This window comes from Microdochium trichocladiopsis (genome assembly GCF_020744255.1).
Source record: "Microdochium trichocladiopsis strain MPI-CAGE-CH-0230 chromosome Unknown B0I36scaffold_12, whole genome shotgun sequence".
Classification (NCBI taxonomy): domain Eukaryota; kingdom Fungi; phylum Ascomycota; class Sordariomycetes; order Xylariales; family Microdochiaceae; genus Microdochium; species Microdochium trichocladiopsis.
Window position 1 is genome coordinate 1,853,122 of NW_025763555.1, and position 17,386 is coordinate 1,870,507.

Genomic DNA, 17,386 nt, shown 5'->3' on the forward strand with positions numbered 1-17,386 from the left:
CCCGCCATCTGCCGGGATCCGGACCCGCAGTGTGTCGTTTGTGGAGCAGTCGTTTGAGCAGAATATTGGGCCAAGCCAAGTCAGTTCGGGGTTCGAGGCGAGGAGTGTTGGCTGTGTCTGTGCAGCGCTATTCGCTCGAACTAGACCTCTAGTGTCATGCATGCAGGACCGACAGCCCCCCAGCGCCCCTTTGCTAGCTCAGGGACTGCTCCACGCAGCCGTCGGACTTGCAAGGTCCCCCATGCTTGTTTGCAAGCCCCGACCTTCTATGATGGAGACCCATGGAGGACAGAAAGTAGCAGGCCTGAAAGGGACGACAAGTTGGTTATGTATTGGACTCTGGATGCCATGGCCACCACTAGTTCGCTTCAAGGATCCCTGGAAAGATGGGCAAGATGTAGGTGTGTGCAGATCCTCGCACAGCTTGCGGAGCCTCCTGTCCGCCGGCCAGGACACAGACCAATATCACATGCATCCAAGGACTTCTGGCTCCGGACTCGTACATATCTGTGCCTCGCGCCCTCAACCTCAACCACCACTTCTTGTCGCATTCCCCCCCAACAACCATCCCAACTGCCGTGGAGCACCTAGCGCCGAAGCCATCTACTATTAGGCAGGTTCTTCCCGTTCTGCAACATTCCCACTCGTCGAGCAAGTCGAGCGAGCCAACATGTCGGCCATCGTGGAGTCTTTCACCTTGCTGTCCATCGCGCTCTGCACAATCGCCGTGCGGACTTGGTACCGATGGTCTCAGGTCGGCTTCTCCGGCTTCCAGCTGGACGACTATATCATGCCCGTCTCTGGCGTAGGTCACTCCCTGTCTCGCAGAACCCGGTCTTGCTCTCTTGGGCTGTGCTGGTTACAGGACGCAGTCTAAAACTTCCTCCCACAGCTACTATTCTCCCTCGTCACGACACTCGCGTATCTTGTTGGTGCCAACTACGACGGTCTCACGAACAGTTACATGACGGACGAGCAGCGTGCGGCTCTCGACCCCACGTCCAAGGAGGCCTACAACCGCGAGATGGGCTCCAAGATCCAGGTGATCGGCTGGTCGTTCTATGCGATGGAGCTGTGGGTGTTAAAGGTCTGCATCACTGTGTTTTACTCGAGGTTGACGTAAGTGCCCTTCTCACATTGAGCTTCAGGCCACCTCGAGATCGGCATGCCTTGCTGCTGTCGCAAGCAACGATCGTCGGCTAAAGCGTCGTCAAAATTGTACAGAACTCGCCTAAGCAACCTCCACACCCGCGTCCTCGTGGGTTACGGCGTCATTGGCGTGAGCTACATTGCCGTGGGGCTCTCAATCGTCCTAGGATGCCAGCCCATATCGCGTAATTGGCAGATTCACCCGAATCCCGGAAGTAAGACCGACTCCCTCGCCAAATTTGCCCTCCGATAATATCACCATCGCTCTGTTTCCCTAGAAGACTGTCAAGGCAGAGGCGCGCGAATTGACTTCTTGGTTCACAAACAACTAACAAACCGTCCCGTGGTCAGATCTCTGCCAACCTACCAACTCGAAGCTCAACGTCTTCATGGTCTATCTACCTAACGTGATCACGGACGTGTACCTTCTTTCCATTCCTCTTCCTGTACGTACATATTGTTCTGGTCACCGGCACCTCTGGACTTGGTATACGGAGCAATCCACTGACATCAGATTTCCCCCCTGCAAAACAGCTTCTCTGGGGCGTCAATATCTCGCTCCGCCGCAAGCTCACGCTCATGCTCCTCTTCAGCGGCGCCATATTCGTCATAGCCGCCGCCACGATCCGCGCCGTCGTCATTATCACGGTAAGCTACCCGTCCAGGTCATCGTTAGCAGGCCTCCATCGCATCAGTTGGACCTTTGACTGACGGATATCTATCATCCAGGCCGGCCCCGAAGGCGCCGTCTCCGGCAGCCAGTGGGCGTGCCGCGAGATCTTCGTGTCCGCAGTCGTGTCCAATCTCCCCGTGATCCAGCCCCTGCTGCGCAAGCTGGCCAGCCACACGGGGCTCAGCATCCTGTTCAGCAGGTCTGGCGGGCGCTCCGGCAAGAACGGTGCCCACGACGGCGCAAGCGGAGGGTCGGGCAAGAGCTACCCGCTCAGCGACAACCCCCGGACCGGCCCGCACTCCAAATCCTACGGCCTCGGCAGCCGCTCCAAGTTCGGCACCCAGCTGTCTCGCCATGCGACTGCCGGCCCGGCGGCTGCCGGTGCCGCTACTACGACTGCAGTCGCCGCGTGGGGCAGTGACGAGCATATCCTCCTCGACGGAGGTGGCAAGACGCTCAGCCCTGGCACCGGGGCGGCTGTCATGGGCGACAAGGATATCGTTGTTGGCAAGGAGATCACTGTAGTCACGGAGTCGGCGGCCGATGCCCGCTCAGGCTCCGTGCTGGGCCATCGTGACAAGGACGTCTGGGGCTATTCGGAGCGAAGGAAGCGCGATAGCTCGAGTGATCGCTCGAGCCGGTGAGGGGAGGTCGTGCAGTTGGTCTTGAGCTTAAGTGCTGGACGGCGAAAACATTTTGTAAGGCGTGCTTAGCATCAGGTAGACTGTTTAATGATGGATACACAATTGAAAAATTCTTTTGCTACGTAACCATGCCCGTAGCATCGCGCCATGAGTGCATCGTGACAGAAGCTGTGGCTAAGCCCCTGTCGGTCGTGGACCATAAGGACCACACGCAGCCCTCTACCGCTGCTGCTACTGCCGCCGCTGCCGATTTAACTGCCTGTAGCTGGCCGCCCTTAAGCCGGTGCCTCTGTCGGTAGTGGGTAACTAGACCACCCACGGCAGCTGGGATGCCTGCCTTACATAGCGTACAGATGAGTACGCGGCTTGCCCTGCGTAGATACAGTGCTGGCGTCGCTATCGTCGTGGCTCGCGCCGGCCCTGACTCTATCGTTGTCGTGGCTTTCGTGTCCGGCTCCTGTTGCGCGACGTTGTCTCCCTCAGCATCGCTGCGATCGCTGTCGGAATCGCCCCCCTGGCTGCTGCTGCGGTTCATTGTACCTGCTGTCTGTGCCTGTTGTTCTTGGGGCTACTACTGTACTTCTCCTGTCGCGTGCATCGTGGGAAGAGACCCCGAGCTGGCGTCGCTGTTCGAGCCCGTACACGTCCGTTTCATCCTCCTGCTCCCTCAACCCCCCGGGCTAGTCCCATTACGCGTACGCGCTCTTCTCATTATTGCCCGTCACTCGCTTTCCTTTTTGGCCCCTTGGACGGACGGGCTGGGCTGGGGGTTAAGGTTAGACCCTGCTGGGGGGGGGGGGGGGGGGGTTCGTGGGTTAGCTGACCTTTTGCTGGCCGGGATGAACTCAACCTGGGGTACCGGAATGAGCTCAATGGCCCGTGCGCCCGCGCCCCCTGCCCACCAGGAGTGCGCGAAAAGTGAGCGCTTCCGGGCCGGGAATGACGGTCAGGGCTTCCCGGCCGGGAATGATGGTCAGGGCTGCCAACCTGAGGTAAAAACCCCGCTTTGTTTTTGTCTCATGGCTGCCCAATTGCGATGACTGCATATACGATATGCTTGGCAGTAGTTCATTCGCCTGTATGTGTGTTGCCTGCCTCGGAAAAGGTTGGAGATATATCTCCATGTTTCCATACAAGTCTACCATGACGTATCATGTATCTAGAATGTTCTGTTCCAGACCAGCTCGGTCTAGAAATACCTCGCCTGTTCCTGAGCTTCAGGAAGAAGGAGAGGAGGACAACTTCAATACACTCCTTTATCCCTGCAACAAAAAACTTTTTCACCTCGACCTACTACTTGATCCTCCAAGCAAACAACGGTGAACGCTGAACAAACACCACTGTACACTGCGTTTAGCATGAAGGAGATCAAGACAGAGATCATCAACACTCCAAAGCAGATCGGCGATCTAGTCGACTGGCTCGTCTTGCGTCATGCACCTCCTGAGCCGTACGAGCCAACGATGTATGTCGATCTCGAAGGCGTGAACCTCTGCTGAGAAGGCTCGGTCTCCATCTTCACCCTCTTGATCGATACAGGAATCCCAACCTTACGCGTTTACGTCATCGATGTGTATTCTCTCGGCCTACAAACATTCAACACCACCGGCACCAAAGGCCGAACGCTTAAAGATGTTTTAGAAGACGAAAAGATTCCAAAAATCCTTTTCGACGTCCGCAACGATTCTGATGCCTTATTTGCACATTTTGGCGTAGCACTACAGGGCGTCCAGGATCTCCAGCTGATGGAGAGCGCTACAAGGACGACGACAAGCTCTAGAAAGTATCTGCACAGCTTAGCCAGGTGTATTGAGCAGCATGCACTCCATGGCGAGGAGCTTACAAGCTGGAAGCGAGCGAAAGAAAAAGGCAGACGACTTTTCAGATCGGAGTACGGCGGCTCCTACGAGATTTTCGAGCGACGCCCGATCCCTGACGAGATAATCTCCTATTGTGTTGGCGACGTCCACCATCTTCCTACGTTGTGGAAAAGATTCCAGGCAAATACAAACGATTGGCGAGTCCTTGTGAACGAAGAGACGAAGAAGCGCATCGAGGCATCACAGGACTTAGAGTACAAGCCCCATGGCCCCGATCGGACATTAGCCCCGTGGAGCGAAGATCAGAACAGAGTTTTGGATGAGTGGAATCATGTCCCGCATCGCAATTTTAGCGAAGACGATGGTTGGGGTCTCGATAAGGATGGTTGCGATCCTGATGATGATGGTTGGGATCCTGATGATGATGGTCCAACAAGCTGTCGGGATATTATCAACGATTGTGACTACGAGTACTACTATTCTGACTAAGTAAACCTTATCAGCCGGTTGCTATTGACAATGACGGCTGCAGAAGTCCCAGTCTCCCTCTCTGCAACGGTGATAAATTGGCAAATTCCAACAAACAGTATGTAGAACAAAAATCAATCGAGAAAGTATGGTACCCGGCCGCAGGCCCTTTCAAGACGGAGAAGGAGCAGGACACATAGTCTATTGGAAGCGATGTCTCTACTACTGCATCCGGGCAGGCCGGCTTGGCCGAGAAGAGGCTACAGAGAAGCTCCGGATCCGGTTTAACAACGCCCAGTGGGCTACACTCGCAGACATTATCCAGAGAATGGACAATACCTCTAGTCGCTTCAAGGCTTGCAGGGACAGTGCACATGGACCGAAGATCTGCCGAGGATGACCAGTGTGAGAGCAGCGTGCAAGTCGGGAATCTACACTACTCATATCTATTCTGCGCCACAGTACCTCTGCGCTGTACTCTCGCTCGCTGACCGACCCTGGTCTGATACCACTGTATCAGCCCCGATTGTGTACTTTTACGGTGGCCGTGCGAGTGCGGGGTTGGGAGAACTCTAAGAGTGGTAGTGCCGCCCCCCTAGGTAGCTCCGCTCGCGAAGCCGACCGGTAGACAAACGACGACCGATCGGCCGCCGCGCGACCTCTATAGGCTATGTTCGGAGACGCAAAAGTCAATAATGCGTGGATGCCCATGATTCCAAGTAGTGCGTGTGGAATGACTCGCTTTTCAGGATCTCTGCGCTGCCCGTGCGTGTATATAAATGCCGTACGGGCACCGAACGGATCTGTCGCTGCCCGTGCGTGTATATTTGTTGCGCAAGGCTCTGGGTGCGAAGTTATTTCCCTCATTTCTCTGCAATTTCTACTCTTCTGTGCAGGCATGCGCTCGATGCTCCAAGGGGTCTACACATCTTAGCACAAGATGCAGGTCTTTATCAAGACATGTAAGTCTCCCGTGGACCCTTCAGGAATGCAAAAGCACTGGAAAGCAGAGAGACTAACCCAATCTCGGTAGTGATGGGTAAAACCATCACTCTCGAAGTGGACCGTTCCGATACAGTCGAAAGGGTGATTCAGAAGATAAGAGAGCATGAAGGAGACCCAAGAATCGATGGGCGACTTATATAGGGCGGCAAACAACTGACCGAGGGCCGGACCTTGAGCGACTATGATATCGGCAAGGAGGCATCTATCCACTTAATGCGCCTGAACCCGGCTTCGTCAGAGGAGTCAAAACCACCAGAAAGCGTCGTTCCAGCCGAAGCATCTTTCCTAACCGACGAGGAGGCATATCAGACTGTCAGAAAGTGGCAAGAGCTCGCGGAGAAGGGCGACTTTGATGCGGATACCCACATTGTCGCTCCAGAGGCCCGTTTTGCAGCCCTACAAAAGAGCTGGTCTACCAACGCCCACACGATTCAACGGGACAGCACAAGGTCATCCTCAGGGCATCGCGGGCGAGCTTTGGAGGAATGACATGTCCACGGAATCGCAAGCTGCTCACCGCTGTGGCTGACCGCAGCACAAACGCGCTTGGCGTGCTTGAGAATTTGTCGCCTACACAAGAGGCACTGTCACAGCTGGAAATTGAGGCTATCCTGCGAGAAGATCTGGAAAATCTGGACAGAGAGGAGGATCGGCAGGCGATCTGCTAGCTTTTTCTTCAATGTGTATTTCTATCTGCCTTGCGACGATTGCTGCCATGAATCAACTTTCCGATACGCCTGGGAATGGCCAAACATCCAAAGGGGCGATTTAGCACTGGCTGTCAGTTCGGTTGTGCACCGTTAGAGCCTGCCAGTCCCAGCCAGACGATCCAGGAGTTGAAACCACGCTGAAATTGCCAGGCTGCTAGTAGATAATGCTATCTATCGGCTGCCCCACTCTTCATGTCCTTAACAGTCACCCCCTCGATCTCTATGTACCCCGCAATTGGTAATTCGTCCACTCTAATCGAACCTCCAGAGCTTGAAGTCGCATCCGAAGCTAGCCATTGAACGTGTGAGCATCAAAGCAATGAGCTGGTAAGCGGAACATACCATTGTTCTCCTTTCGGGCTCCAGTTCTGTCGTCTTCGTCCTTCTTGACTGCCTCATTTCGACCTGCAAGTGATTCCAAGTGAGCACCTCATTACAACCAGGCGCTGGGGATACTTACTTGTTACAGAGAATGCAGCACTGTTCGTGTGTGTCATCTTCGACAGGGGACTCATGCTCTGAGGGCGACATTTTCCGTACTGGTAACTACAAACACTGTCTGCCTTCCATTCCTCCCAGTGGCGACAGCACCGCATATATATAGGCCAGAGCCGGAGACAATGAAGAATGCATAATACCTGTCTGTCCCTTGGACTCTGTCAATCAAGCTATGCCTCTGCGGTCCATACCAAACAAGCACGGGGGAGCAGCAGATGCAGGCCAACGTGGCCCAACTTCTCATCTGCGTCCTAAAGTGCGCACAGACAGAGGTAAGCGCCGTCCGGGTGGGCAGGCGATGACTGCGCGGGGCACGCTGGCGCTCGGCATGTCCTGCGGGGGCGGGTCCATGGCAGTTGGCGCATCTTTCCAGCTCGGCGCACGGTTGTAGGTGTGGCTGGTTCCCAAGCATGGGTTTCCCGCAGTTCTCGCATCGTGGAGTGCGTGTGCATGGTCGGCTGGAGTGGTAGCCCTGGCAGCCAGGGTTGTGTCGGGTTGGCATCTGCTTCTTTTCGATGGGTCGCGAGTACGAGCTCATTCCGAAGAGGCGGAATGACGGGACCTTTTCCAGGAAGGAGACGATCCATGATATCGTGTTGGTGTCTCGGTTGGGTCCATGTCTTGAGGGTCGGACGCTCGTCGGCCGTAGGCCGGTTTGTGCGATCACCTCTTCCTGGATGACTGTTTCAGTGTCTACCACCTCCCCCAAGATGTTCGCCCAGCTTGGTCGGGCAGTTCGGTATGACGTAGTTGTGCCATTTCGTAGGTAGTTCGATCTTGTTGGCCCTGAGGCAGTGGCCGAGCTCTTGTTCCTTGGCTAGGATTTTGTGTCGGATATCCTTCGTTCGGGGGCGGATAGCGACACCAGTCGCTGTGTGGTGGATGTCAGGGATGTCGATCAGCGAGAGGCCGAGCGTTTTGCAGGTCGCTTCGCGTAGAGCGAAGTTGGTCTGCGCTTTCGCCCATTCCTGGTGTTCTTCGGGGATCCGGACGAGGATGCGGATGTCTTCAGTTGGCTTCGGTGGTGTGGTCGTGCCTTGGGGCTGTTTGGCTGGTGGCTGTAGTGCTTGGGCCGCCCCTGCAACCGTGGCCCAGGTAGGCGGTCTGCGCGGATCGGCCCGCCTAGGTGCGTTAGCTTCTGCGCCGTTTGCATTTGGGGTCTGGTCTGCGTAAGCCACCGAGGTGAGGAAGCTTGAGAAGAGCTGTGTGATCTCCTTGGCCGCGTCTTTCAGTTCGTTCTGGCAACTGGCGACGATGCTGTCGAGTGAGCGTGCCACGAGGGTCAGCACTTTGCGTTTGTCATTCTGTCGTCGTTCGACCTCGGCTAGGATGGAGTTTAGGGCGGCGGTAGCGGTGTTTTCGACATGGGCATGGATCGAATTTTCCAACCCTGTGGGGCGGTCAATTTGCGGCGCCTGCTGCGACCTTCCCGCAGGTTGCAGTGCTGGCCTTGCAATCGGCTCAGTCTGCACGTCGCGCTTTCTTTTGGCAGGCTGTGAGGGGGTGGGCGTTTCCAGCGTTGTGGATGGTCCGCTATCGATCATCCCCTGGTATTCCGCATTGGAGCGGGTCGGTGTTGATGCGGGTGCGGGAAGCCCAGAAGCCATCGTGGGCTCTGGGCTTCTGGGGGGATTTGGGGTCGCAGATGGCCGTTAGGGTGTTTGCGGTGGGACTGGTGGTTGCACTAACAGTAGGTGCCAAGGGAAAATAAATTAAGGGGAAGGTGGAACCACACATGGTGCTTTGCATGAAGCACCGACTGAGAAGCCACGAAGCAGGAGTCTAAGAGGAGAGCACGAGGAGAGTTCATACACTGTACATGCAGAAAGCAATCCATTCTTCAACAACGGCACATAGATGAGACAGAGCGGCGGGCAGTCTGGGACAGTCGGCCCTGCTCCAACAGCAGGGCGAAGTGGGCCGCTGTGGTTCATCCTGGGCGCGTCGGCTGTCTGCAGACCTCGCCAACCGAGCATAGCTGCTGACTAAAGCGGCCAAAACCGACGAGGAAAATCAATCAAGTCAAGTATGGTCGGCAAATCGAGCTCAAGATGAGGGCAGTTACAACGCACATCAGCAAGGAGGACTTCTTCCCCGCGTTTTTCGCGGCATTCCAACAGGTAATAACGGAAAAAAACATCCAGGGAGATTCCGAGGGGCGGGGATTATACCCCATGACCCCGAAGCAGTCTTATCCAGGCTGGACGTAAAGTTAAAGACGCCAACGCCTCCAGGGTCATCTCACGGGCTACCCGAGCCGTGGACTTGCCGGACGCCCACAACCGCTACAGAGGCCCATTCACAGTCTGACTTTAATAAAGGTCGGATCTGTCGTCACCAGGGAAGCTCTCCGACATCAATTATCGAGGCAGTTGACCAGTTTACAAGGGGGGCGAAGGTGATTATGCACCGCTTTGCCCTAATGGAGGCAAGGATGAAAACCCTTGAAGACGAGAATGCAATACTTAGCAAGCGTTGGAGAGTAAAGAAAACACGTCTCCGAGAAGGCCGAAGTATGACTCTAGGTGAGGGACAGGATCTAATAGCCCAGAGAGAGGTGGATGCCCAGAAGGCGCAGGAAACAGGAAAATCCAGGTCGCGTAACTCAGTCCACGCCGAAGCAACGTTGTGTCAGACAGTACGGGTATTCGGTCCATTGGTTTCAGTTCAGTTGATTCTCTGTTGTATCTCGGGACGTGTGTCTGCCCCTGAGATATCTCGCGGGTATCCACATGCAATCTCAGGACCCATGCTCTGCACGTGACCACCCTTCTGTTCAACACGTTGCTGTGGCGTCTGCGGGAAGACTGGCCAGAACGCAAGAACTTGTCAGACGATTACTCTAGGGTCTGAAATAGAAGATAGCGCCTAGTTCTAATTGTGTAGGTTTCACAGGGGGGGAATCGAGTAGGCCCGTAGGCTCTCGCAGGGTAGAAGCCAAGATACTGATCTTGTAGTATTCGTAGGCTTCTGGCTCTGGGTTGTTCTGTTCTAGGTAGGCAAGGGGTGCGCGCGCTGGCAAGGCGCGAAGGTAACGCAGCAGGTGGGTGACTCAGCACCCGCACCTGCCCGCTCGCGCCCACGCATCCTGGCGGTGATATTCCAACAAATTGATTTCAGGCGTTGTCGTTATATTATATTAACGAGGTTTAGATTCTCGCAAGGGGGGAGGGTGTCCCACTCACCCGTGGATTACGTTATATGGGGGCGCCCTATTAAGATTTTGGGTTTTGACCCAGCGCAGTAACCCTGAACTAAGGCAAGCCCAATTTTGGTATACATCTGGTACCAACCACAGAGCGCATTCTTGGAGTGTCCAGCCTCGCGTGAACCACTCAGAACGCTGCAAAATTTTGTAGACCTCGTGCCGGAATTTGCGAGGAGGAGCTTCGGGAAGTTTGGAAAGGTCGACGTCGTCGAGATAGGCGGAGCAAATTGCCGATTCTGCGTACCATTGCCCCATTGAGTTGATGGCCTCTTGGTACTCGGCACTGCTGGTCTTGTCAATGCAACAGGTATCGGCCCATATGTATCCATGGCCACTTCTCCGCGCCTGAGCACGACAGTTCATTATCTTGTGGTAGCTTGATGTCCTGGGCTCGTGTGGAACAATGCCGTGTTCGATAATGCGACACATATCCTGGTATGAAAGCTCGGGCTCACGCCAGCGGTGGGACAAGATTGCATACTCTGGTATTTCACTGCCATGGTGTTCCTCAAACTGGAGGTCGCTCGTCTTTAGCAGTCTCATTATGCGACGCTGCGGGTGCGTCTCAGTGGCGACTTCAGCACCCGAACATGTGCTTCGTGTTGTGTTTGCTGACGCAGAACGATCCAAGATCCGGGACCCCGCACGTGCTGCCACCGCCCCATCCCGCTACGGATGTTGCGCCGGAGCCTTAATCAAAGTCAAACCACCACGCAGTCCGTCTTAGGCGGCGTGCAGTGGCTCACGCCAACAATGTTGCGTCGGCCCATTCCCCGTCTGAGCCTGCCATCCTGCAGAAAAACGAGCTGAAGGATGCCGCTCGCAAGCCTTGAAACGCCTGCCAAGCCACGCTCAATCTGGTCCACGTCATCTCCGTGGTTGCATAGAACCTCGCCCTGACGCGCATGGCACTAGGGGCGCGCGCGTGGACACATGGCACAAGCTCAAAGCGATGTTCTGTGCCCTCGTCGAAGTGGACGAAGTGCCTTTACCAGGACATTGATGTGGCGTGTTCAGACAAAATTCCGAGGCCGCCAACCTAATATCCAACCAGTATGGGCCGCCAGTAGCCCGTCGGACTTCGACACTCGCAACTACTGATTGCGTGCCATCTGGATTGGCTGATTGGTCTCTGGTGTCGGAGTTGGGCCTGTGACTGCCGAGCCGGAGGCTTGACCTGCGTGGGTGTGGTGTCTTCAGCTGGGCCAGGTCCCCAATCGTGCTGCCATGTTCCCACTGATTCACATGTTCTAGACCGCTCCATAAGCGGGACCCTGTTGCTTGCAGCCCATCAACATGAACCGGTCGGCTGATTGGGCGGGAAGTGTGGCCCCTGGTTTGGGTGCCGTTGTCGTTGTCCCCCTTCAAGGTTCAACGCCACCATGGAGTCCTGGGGCCAGAAGACACGCCGCCATGACACTTTACAACTTACCATGGCGGCGGAAGGTTCTTCAGGGTTATTCTTGGGCGGGTCCATGGCATCTTCCGCTGCCTTCCGGCGGATCTTCCCACTTACAGAGATATCATGGTGCGCAGAAATCCAGCTTCGCCAGGTCCGGTTTCTTTGCCTAGCCTGCCTGGTCCGCCGCGCAAGAACGGAATCCCTCTGTGGCAGCTTTTGAATTTTTCCATGACCCACGCCATCTTGTTTCTTGCTGGTGTGCTTTGTGGTCATCTGTTCTGACAACACCAGTCGTGCTGCAACCTGGTGGGAGCACGTGTCGTCGATGTCTGTATTCTTGTCTCCTCAGCTGCATCGCTCTCGGGTATCCTGTCCCTCTGCATAATACCGAAGAGTAATTCAATCACCCCCAGAAGTCAGCCGCTCCACGCCCATTCGATTTGTCCACGCGCAAGCGAAAGCGGATTACGCCAACAAAGCACCCATAATACGTTCTGTCGGTGCAGGTGGCTTGCAGGCTGTGGCCGCGATCGAGACAGGAGATGGTGACGCGGACCTCGGACAATGGCGCAGTTCCAGTGCCTCGAGACAACACACGCATGCAAGTTGTCTCGATTCTCATCATTCAAGTGCATCCTCGCGACACGCAGGAGACTCGTACTACACAGTTATGTGTCACCCGGCAGCTCTTCCATTCGACAGACCTCGTCAGCCACACCTTCGAGCTGGCTGGTACGCGGCCGAATTGGACTATCAGGGAGTCAACGAACACGACACATCCGAGCGAGGGTCCAAGTGTGGTCGGATCTGTCGACATCGCCACAATATCATCAAACGCTCAGCAAGAGGATGCGCTGCTCTCAATACTGCGAGCTATGAACGTGAATCCTGAATGGGATCAGCGCAACTGGTTCGATGATGTGTTAAGAAGATTGCGAGAGACGTGGCCGACGGAGTTCGCCGACGACATGATAGCCCCATTCCTCGACTACACCGTCAGACTACTCGTCGACGCGCCATTGGACTGAGTAGGCCGGCAACAAAAACAACTTTAGATGCTATGCTACGAAGAAATATCTGGGAGGAGACCTAGCATGAACCGCATGTAGCCATAACACTCGAGCTGCGACTTTCACACCGCTGCTGGCAACCAGCCCTTGCACGCAATGGCGACCGCAAAGCCCCTTCACCGGCCTTCCCCAGCACATCAGCCGCCAGGTCTTGCGGACGGTCATCTGCGTGCGTCCGTGAGTCCAATAGAAGCTACTTCGTCGGGTTTCTGAGAGATGGGCATGACAGAGGCAAAAGTGTGAAACATGGCATATGCTAGAGCACTGAGGCTCCATGCAGTCGCCGAACACCCTGGACGACCAGTGACCTTCCAACAAAGGTCACCGAGGGACTGAAATTCCGATCGATAGGCAGAGAGCACCGTCAACGACGACAGCGCGGCTACGTGCTCGCTGCCATCGAACTGGCATTGAGGAGAAAGACAATAGTGGTGGATTTAATGCAGTTGCGGGAAGCTGTCTCATGGTGTGATGGCACTTGGACGCAGCGATGACTTCTGCGGCGAGAAGACGTTTTTGCCTGAGGACCAGTGCTTGAACATTAGTGCCCAGCCAGTCCGGTGCAGCGCACTTTATAGCCAGGTCGGGAATTTGCTCTCGATTGGTGGGAAGTAATGGGAAGTCATCATGATGTCCGGATCACAACAAGAAACGCTCGGCCATTCTGGAGGTTCAAGCGCTGAGGCGAGGAAGTCAGACAGGCCCAGGAGGCCCCTCATAGATAATATTATTAGATGATACCGTCCACCATTGTATCTGTACCGATCCCACTGTTTCACAATTGCTGTTCGGCATTCTAGAGCTAGCTTGAGCGTGGTGCTATGCTCGAAGTCCCTGCACTCTGCCGGCTTACTGCGGCGGCCTTGGCTCTGGCATCAGCCTTTGCAAGTTGATGACCTCCAGGTTCCACTATAGATGGTTCCACTATAGATGTCTTGCACACCTGAAAGAGGGCGCGCTCTTCGGCGTCGAACGCCTAGCCACGACTGTGACGCACACTGCCGATCTCCAGGATGTCCATGCTATCCTCGTGCTGCTCAAACACTGGCGCATCGTTGGTAGAGGGTGACCCGCTCGCGTCGCCTTGGTTTCAGTGTCTTTGGACGAAGCACGAACATGGGGCTGAAACAATACAATATCTAACAATGTCGCACAGTGCAGGTGGTTTAGATCTTCACGGAGATCCATTGGGCTGACTGAGACTCACGCAGAGATCGCCAAGGAGACGGAGTGTGCCCGTCAATATCTGTTCGTACCCGTTCCAAACTAGACACGGCATTGCTGGCACAAGACGCGGCGAAGCGGTTGGCGCCATTATTGAGGCTGGCATGGCCAGGTAAGCTCATGCATGTACGAAATGAATACAGAGACTTGGCCCAGTACACTCCAAGCTGGATACTCATTACAACGTGTATCCCTCGCATGCCGATGACAGCTGGGTTGTGAATGGGAGCAAAGAACTGGTGGGTGATCCTCGCCCTCGACTGGTGTGCACAGCAAACTGCAAGCCATTGTTCCCCGCGTGTGTGCGCGCGGGGCTGTAGGTACAGTATGGCACCTGCTCTGCCAGCGGCTGGGAAAGCACAGGCCTTCCATTTGGGTTTGGTGGCTGGACTGTCCGTCATCAAGGACAAACCGAAAAGTGGGCGCGTGATAGGGCTGCCCACCGTCAGCGGCGGCACAACGTTAGCGGCGGCAGAGCGCCTATTGCTGGTCCAAGCTGCAGGCATCTGCCCTACGCGGCATCCTGGAGTCAGCGGGGACCCTCTCTGCATGTTGACTCTCATTGGGGATGGTCTAAGGCTGAGGACGGTTGCAGAACCGGAGCGTTGTGGGGGGTGTCGGCACAAACCTGCAGTTGCGGAGTGCGCGAAACTTCGCCTACCCAAGGGCGCCGCAGCCAGTGGAAGGCACAGCGGCCGGCGCGGTGGTTGCTCCTCCACCCCACCCTTGGCGCCCTTCCTCCCCCGGAAACTATGCGCTCACGCCACAAAAGTTACCCCCCAGGCGATCGCCAACCCCGAGCCCCAGCTGGCGCTGCCCTTGGGAGCGTGGCCAGGCTCAACGGCCGGGAGCTGGATGCGTTTCCGACTGCCTCGAAGGGGGAAAGCTGGCAGCCATAAAAACCTCAGCCGGACCACCGCAGGGACCGCGGCCACATGTCAGAAGCAAACCTGGCACCGGTTGTGCGCTTGACATGTCAAGATGCGTCCGTCGTGTCCGTTTGACGACTAAGACTCGGCTAGAAAGCGCTGCTGCTGGTCACTGTCAAACACCCTGCAGACACACCATCATGAGATCCGGCGCGTGCCGATAGCCCTACAAGCGTCGAAGCTGCTGCGAGCCCGTGGTAACCATACCGGGAGAGACGGGGCCGATCGATGTGTCGCTGCCCATCGCGATGCTGATTGCGGGCTTCTTTGCCGTCGCGATCTTCAACATTGTGGAGATTACCATCAGCATTTTCAGCCTCTTCCGCCGCAAGCAGGGGCTCTACTTCTGGAGCCTGCTCGTCGCGACATTCGGCATCTTCATCCACACCATCGCCGTCTTCCTGCGGTTCTTCACGCTTGCGCCAAACCTGCCAATGTGCGTTGTCACCGTCGTCGGGTGGTGGGCCATGGTGACTGGCCAGTCTGTCGTGCTCTACTCGCGTCTGGGGCTGGTCAGGCCTGACCGCTGGAAGACTCGGCTCGTGGCCGTCATGATCGTCTTCAACTTTGTCGTCCTCCACATTCCCGTGTCGATCCTGTTCCTCGCCAGTAACAGCGGCAATCCCGACCCCTTCTTTCGCGCCTTTGATGTGTATGAAAAGATACAACTCGCCGGCTTCTTCCTCCAGGAGAGCGTCATATCCGGGCTGTACGTATGGGAGGCCGCCACGTGCTTCAAGCCTATCCTGGTGGTCAAGGCCACCACGGGACGGCGCATCCTCCGCCATCTCGTCATCCTCTTCGTCCTCACCGTCCTGCTCGACGCCAGTCTCCTCGCCACCGAATACAGCGGAAATTTCCAGATCCAGACGACGTACAAGCCCGTCGTGTACAGCATCAAGCTCAAGATCGAGTTCGTCATCCTCAACGAGCTGATAGCCTTCACCCAGACGGGGAGGCGTCACGACCAATTCTTCCACACCGAAACGGACGAGGCGCCAAGGTCATCGTTGTCGGCCGGTGCCATTGCAATGGACGGCCCCAGTACGATATCGCGATTCAGCACGCAGCATGGGATGGGCGTAAGGCTGAAAAAAATGAACACCTTTCCGTCAGATACCGCCTTTGGCCGCAGAGATCTGGCAGGTTAAATTGCGTATAAGGAACCTGTTCCTGCGCCCGTTACTATAGACTTGAAGATACATACCCTGCCAATCACCCAATACTGCTTGTGGGTTCAATCCCTGTTGAATTTCAGTCCACTGGAAACCCTGGCACTGGTCAAAGTAGCTGCCAAGGATATGCCAGCCCTGCCGTGACCGACTAAATCATGTTCCCCGGCGCCGTTCTATTTTCCTGTCGTTGGAGGCTTGATTTAGTTGCTGCCACCCGTTGCCCGGCCGATGGAGAGGGTGTGAACGAGCACCCCAGAAACATGCCATATTGATGGTGCAAAATTGACGAAGGCGCAGGAATAACACCGCTGCAGATACTTTGGCTCTTGATGGACAGATGGATGCGTCCGTTGGCAGAATCCTTACCCGTGGGTGAGAACCCCATGGTGGAAGGTCGGTCAGAATAGTGATCTTGCAGTCGCACCTGGTCGGATACGTTGAGTTCATGTGCCGATCAGCCCCCTGTCCCCCGGAAGAAGCCGAGACAGTGCTCCCTTCCGCTTACCCAGCTATGTTGCAGTGCGGAGTTGAAGTGGACACTCGGCGTATCCACAAACCCCGCAAGGTTCAACCATGGTGTTCACGATCAGGCCACTGATGTTCCATAATTGCCAGCGTATGGGGTCGACCACCTGACTCGACATTGGAGGTCCTATTCTGACAGACAGGTACTGTAGCTAATGCCGTCCATGATGGCAAATCGAGTTGATGTGGCAAAAGGCATGCAGGTAGTGTGCTGCCCTTAGGCTCCTTTATGACACATCGTCGGAGCGACGACGGGTGGAGCCAACAGTGTTCCACAACGTTCCATACACTGCCGTCTCGTGCCGACCATATTTCCACGGTCTCCAGTGAGCAGCATATGGGGACTTACTAACGAAACCTTGAGGAAGAGTTCTTATCTATATGCTTATTAGCAATTCTTGTAGCAATTTCGAATTGGAAAAGACCATATGTAGAAAATGAAGTGCTGTTCGAAATGAGATCGAGATAACAATCTGACCGCTGTGCAGTTTTTTGACCCAGCTATGCGAGGCGTCCGAACTTTAGGTGGCTCGATATCGCAAAGGTTCTATAGCCGAATGAACCATTTTTCGATCAGAGCGTCTCGCCACAATGGGTCGCTGGGCGTCGGCAAGGTTAACGAAAGCCAGAAATGGAGGGAGGTGGAGCTTTTATGGACGATACATAGTGCTGAACAATATTCACACAGTCCTAAGCCACAACTGGGCAGATGTGGCCCGTGCGCGAATCGTCTCAATCGAGTTGTTTGTGGACACTGATTGTGGTCAGTACTGTACTGTAACTATTACTTCATCGCTGCAGTATTTGGCTCCCGACATATTGGAAATGTCACCTATCGGAAAAGAAAATGGTAGACAGGGCCAACTGTCGTCCAAAAAGCTTTTGC

General features: G+C 55.4%; 5 protein-coding genes across 5 annotated transcripts; 4 read left to right on the top strand and 1 right to left on the bottom strand.

The window, feature by feature from the left end:
* The first annotated feature begins 378 nt into the window (after nt 1–378).
* B0I36DRAFT_338149 (uncharacterized protein) lies at nt 379–2,577 on the top strand. The gene is given in 7 exon segments (XM_046155728.1): nt 379–805; nt 893–1,119; nt 1,225–1,364; nt 1,501–1,594; nt 1,611–1,614; nt 1,687–1,797; nt 1,879–2,577. 7 exon segments carry the CDS (start codon nt 671–673, stop codon nt 2,464–2,466), a joined length of 1,299 nt encoding a protein of 432 aa, XP_046006196.1. The 5' UTR covers nt 379–670; the 3' UTR covers nt 2,467–2,577.
* Nucleotides 2,578–3,715: 1,138 nt separating this feature from the next.
* Nucleotides 3,716–4,857, top strand: B0I36DRAFT_338157 (uncharacterized protein). Its single transcript, XM_046155729.1, has 2 exons — nt 3,716–4,682; nt 4,704–4,857. Exons 1-2 carry the CDS (start codon nt 4,212–4,214, stop codon nt 4,773–4,775), a joined length of 543 nt encoding a protein of 180 aa, XP_046006197.1. The 5' UTR covers nt 3,716–4,211; the 3' UTR covers nt 4,776–4,857.
* A 5,291-nt stretch (nt 4,858–10,148) lies between these two features.
* B0I36DRAFT_254114 (heterokaryon incompatibility protein-domain-containing protein) lies at nt 10,149–10,718 on the bottom strand (the record flags this gene model as incomplete). Its single annotated transcript, XM_046150801.1, has 1 exon — nt 10,149–10,718. The coding sequence occupies one exon, from the start codon at nt 10,716–10,718 to the stop codon at nt 10,149–10,151; it is 570 nt and encodes a 189-aa protein (XP_046006198.1).
* A 753-nt stretch (nt 10,719–11,471) lies between these two features.
* On the top strand, nt 11,472–12,941 carry B0I36DRAFT_397314 (uncharacterized protein; the record flags this gene model as incomplete). Its single annotated transcript, XM_046161572.1, has 2 exons — nt 11,472–11,544; nt 12,151–12,941. The coding sequence occupies 2 exons, from the start codon at nt 11,472–11,474 to the stop codon at nt 12,603–12,605; spliced, it is 528 nt and encodes a 175-aa protein (XP_046006199.1). The 3' UTR covers nt 12,606–12,941.
* A 468-nt stretch (nt 12,942–13,409) lies between these two features.
* Nucleotides 13,410–14,080, top strand: B0I36DRAFT_338166 (uncharacterized protein). The gene is given in 3 exon segments (XM_046155730.1): nt 13,410–13,546; nt 13,557–13,705; nt 13,809–14,080. The coding sequence occupies 2 exon segments, from the start codon at nt 13,578–13,580 to the stop codon at nt 13,915–13,917; spliced, it is 237 nt and encodes a 78-aa protein (XP_046006200.1). The 5' UTR covers nt 13,410–13,546; nt 13,557–13,577; the 3' UTR covers nt 13,918–14,080.
* The last annotated feature ends 3,306 nt before the right edge of the window (nt 14,081–17,386 follow it).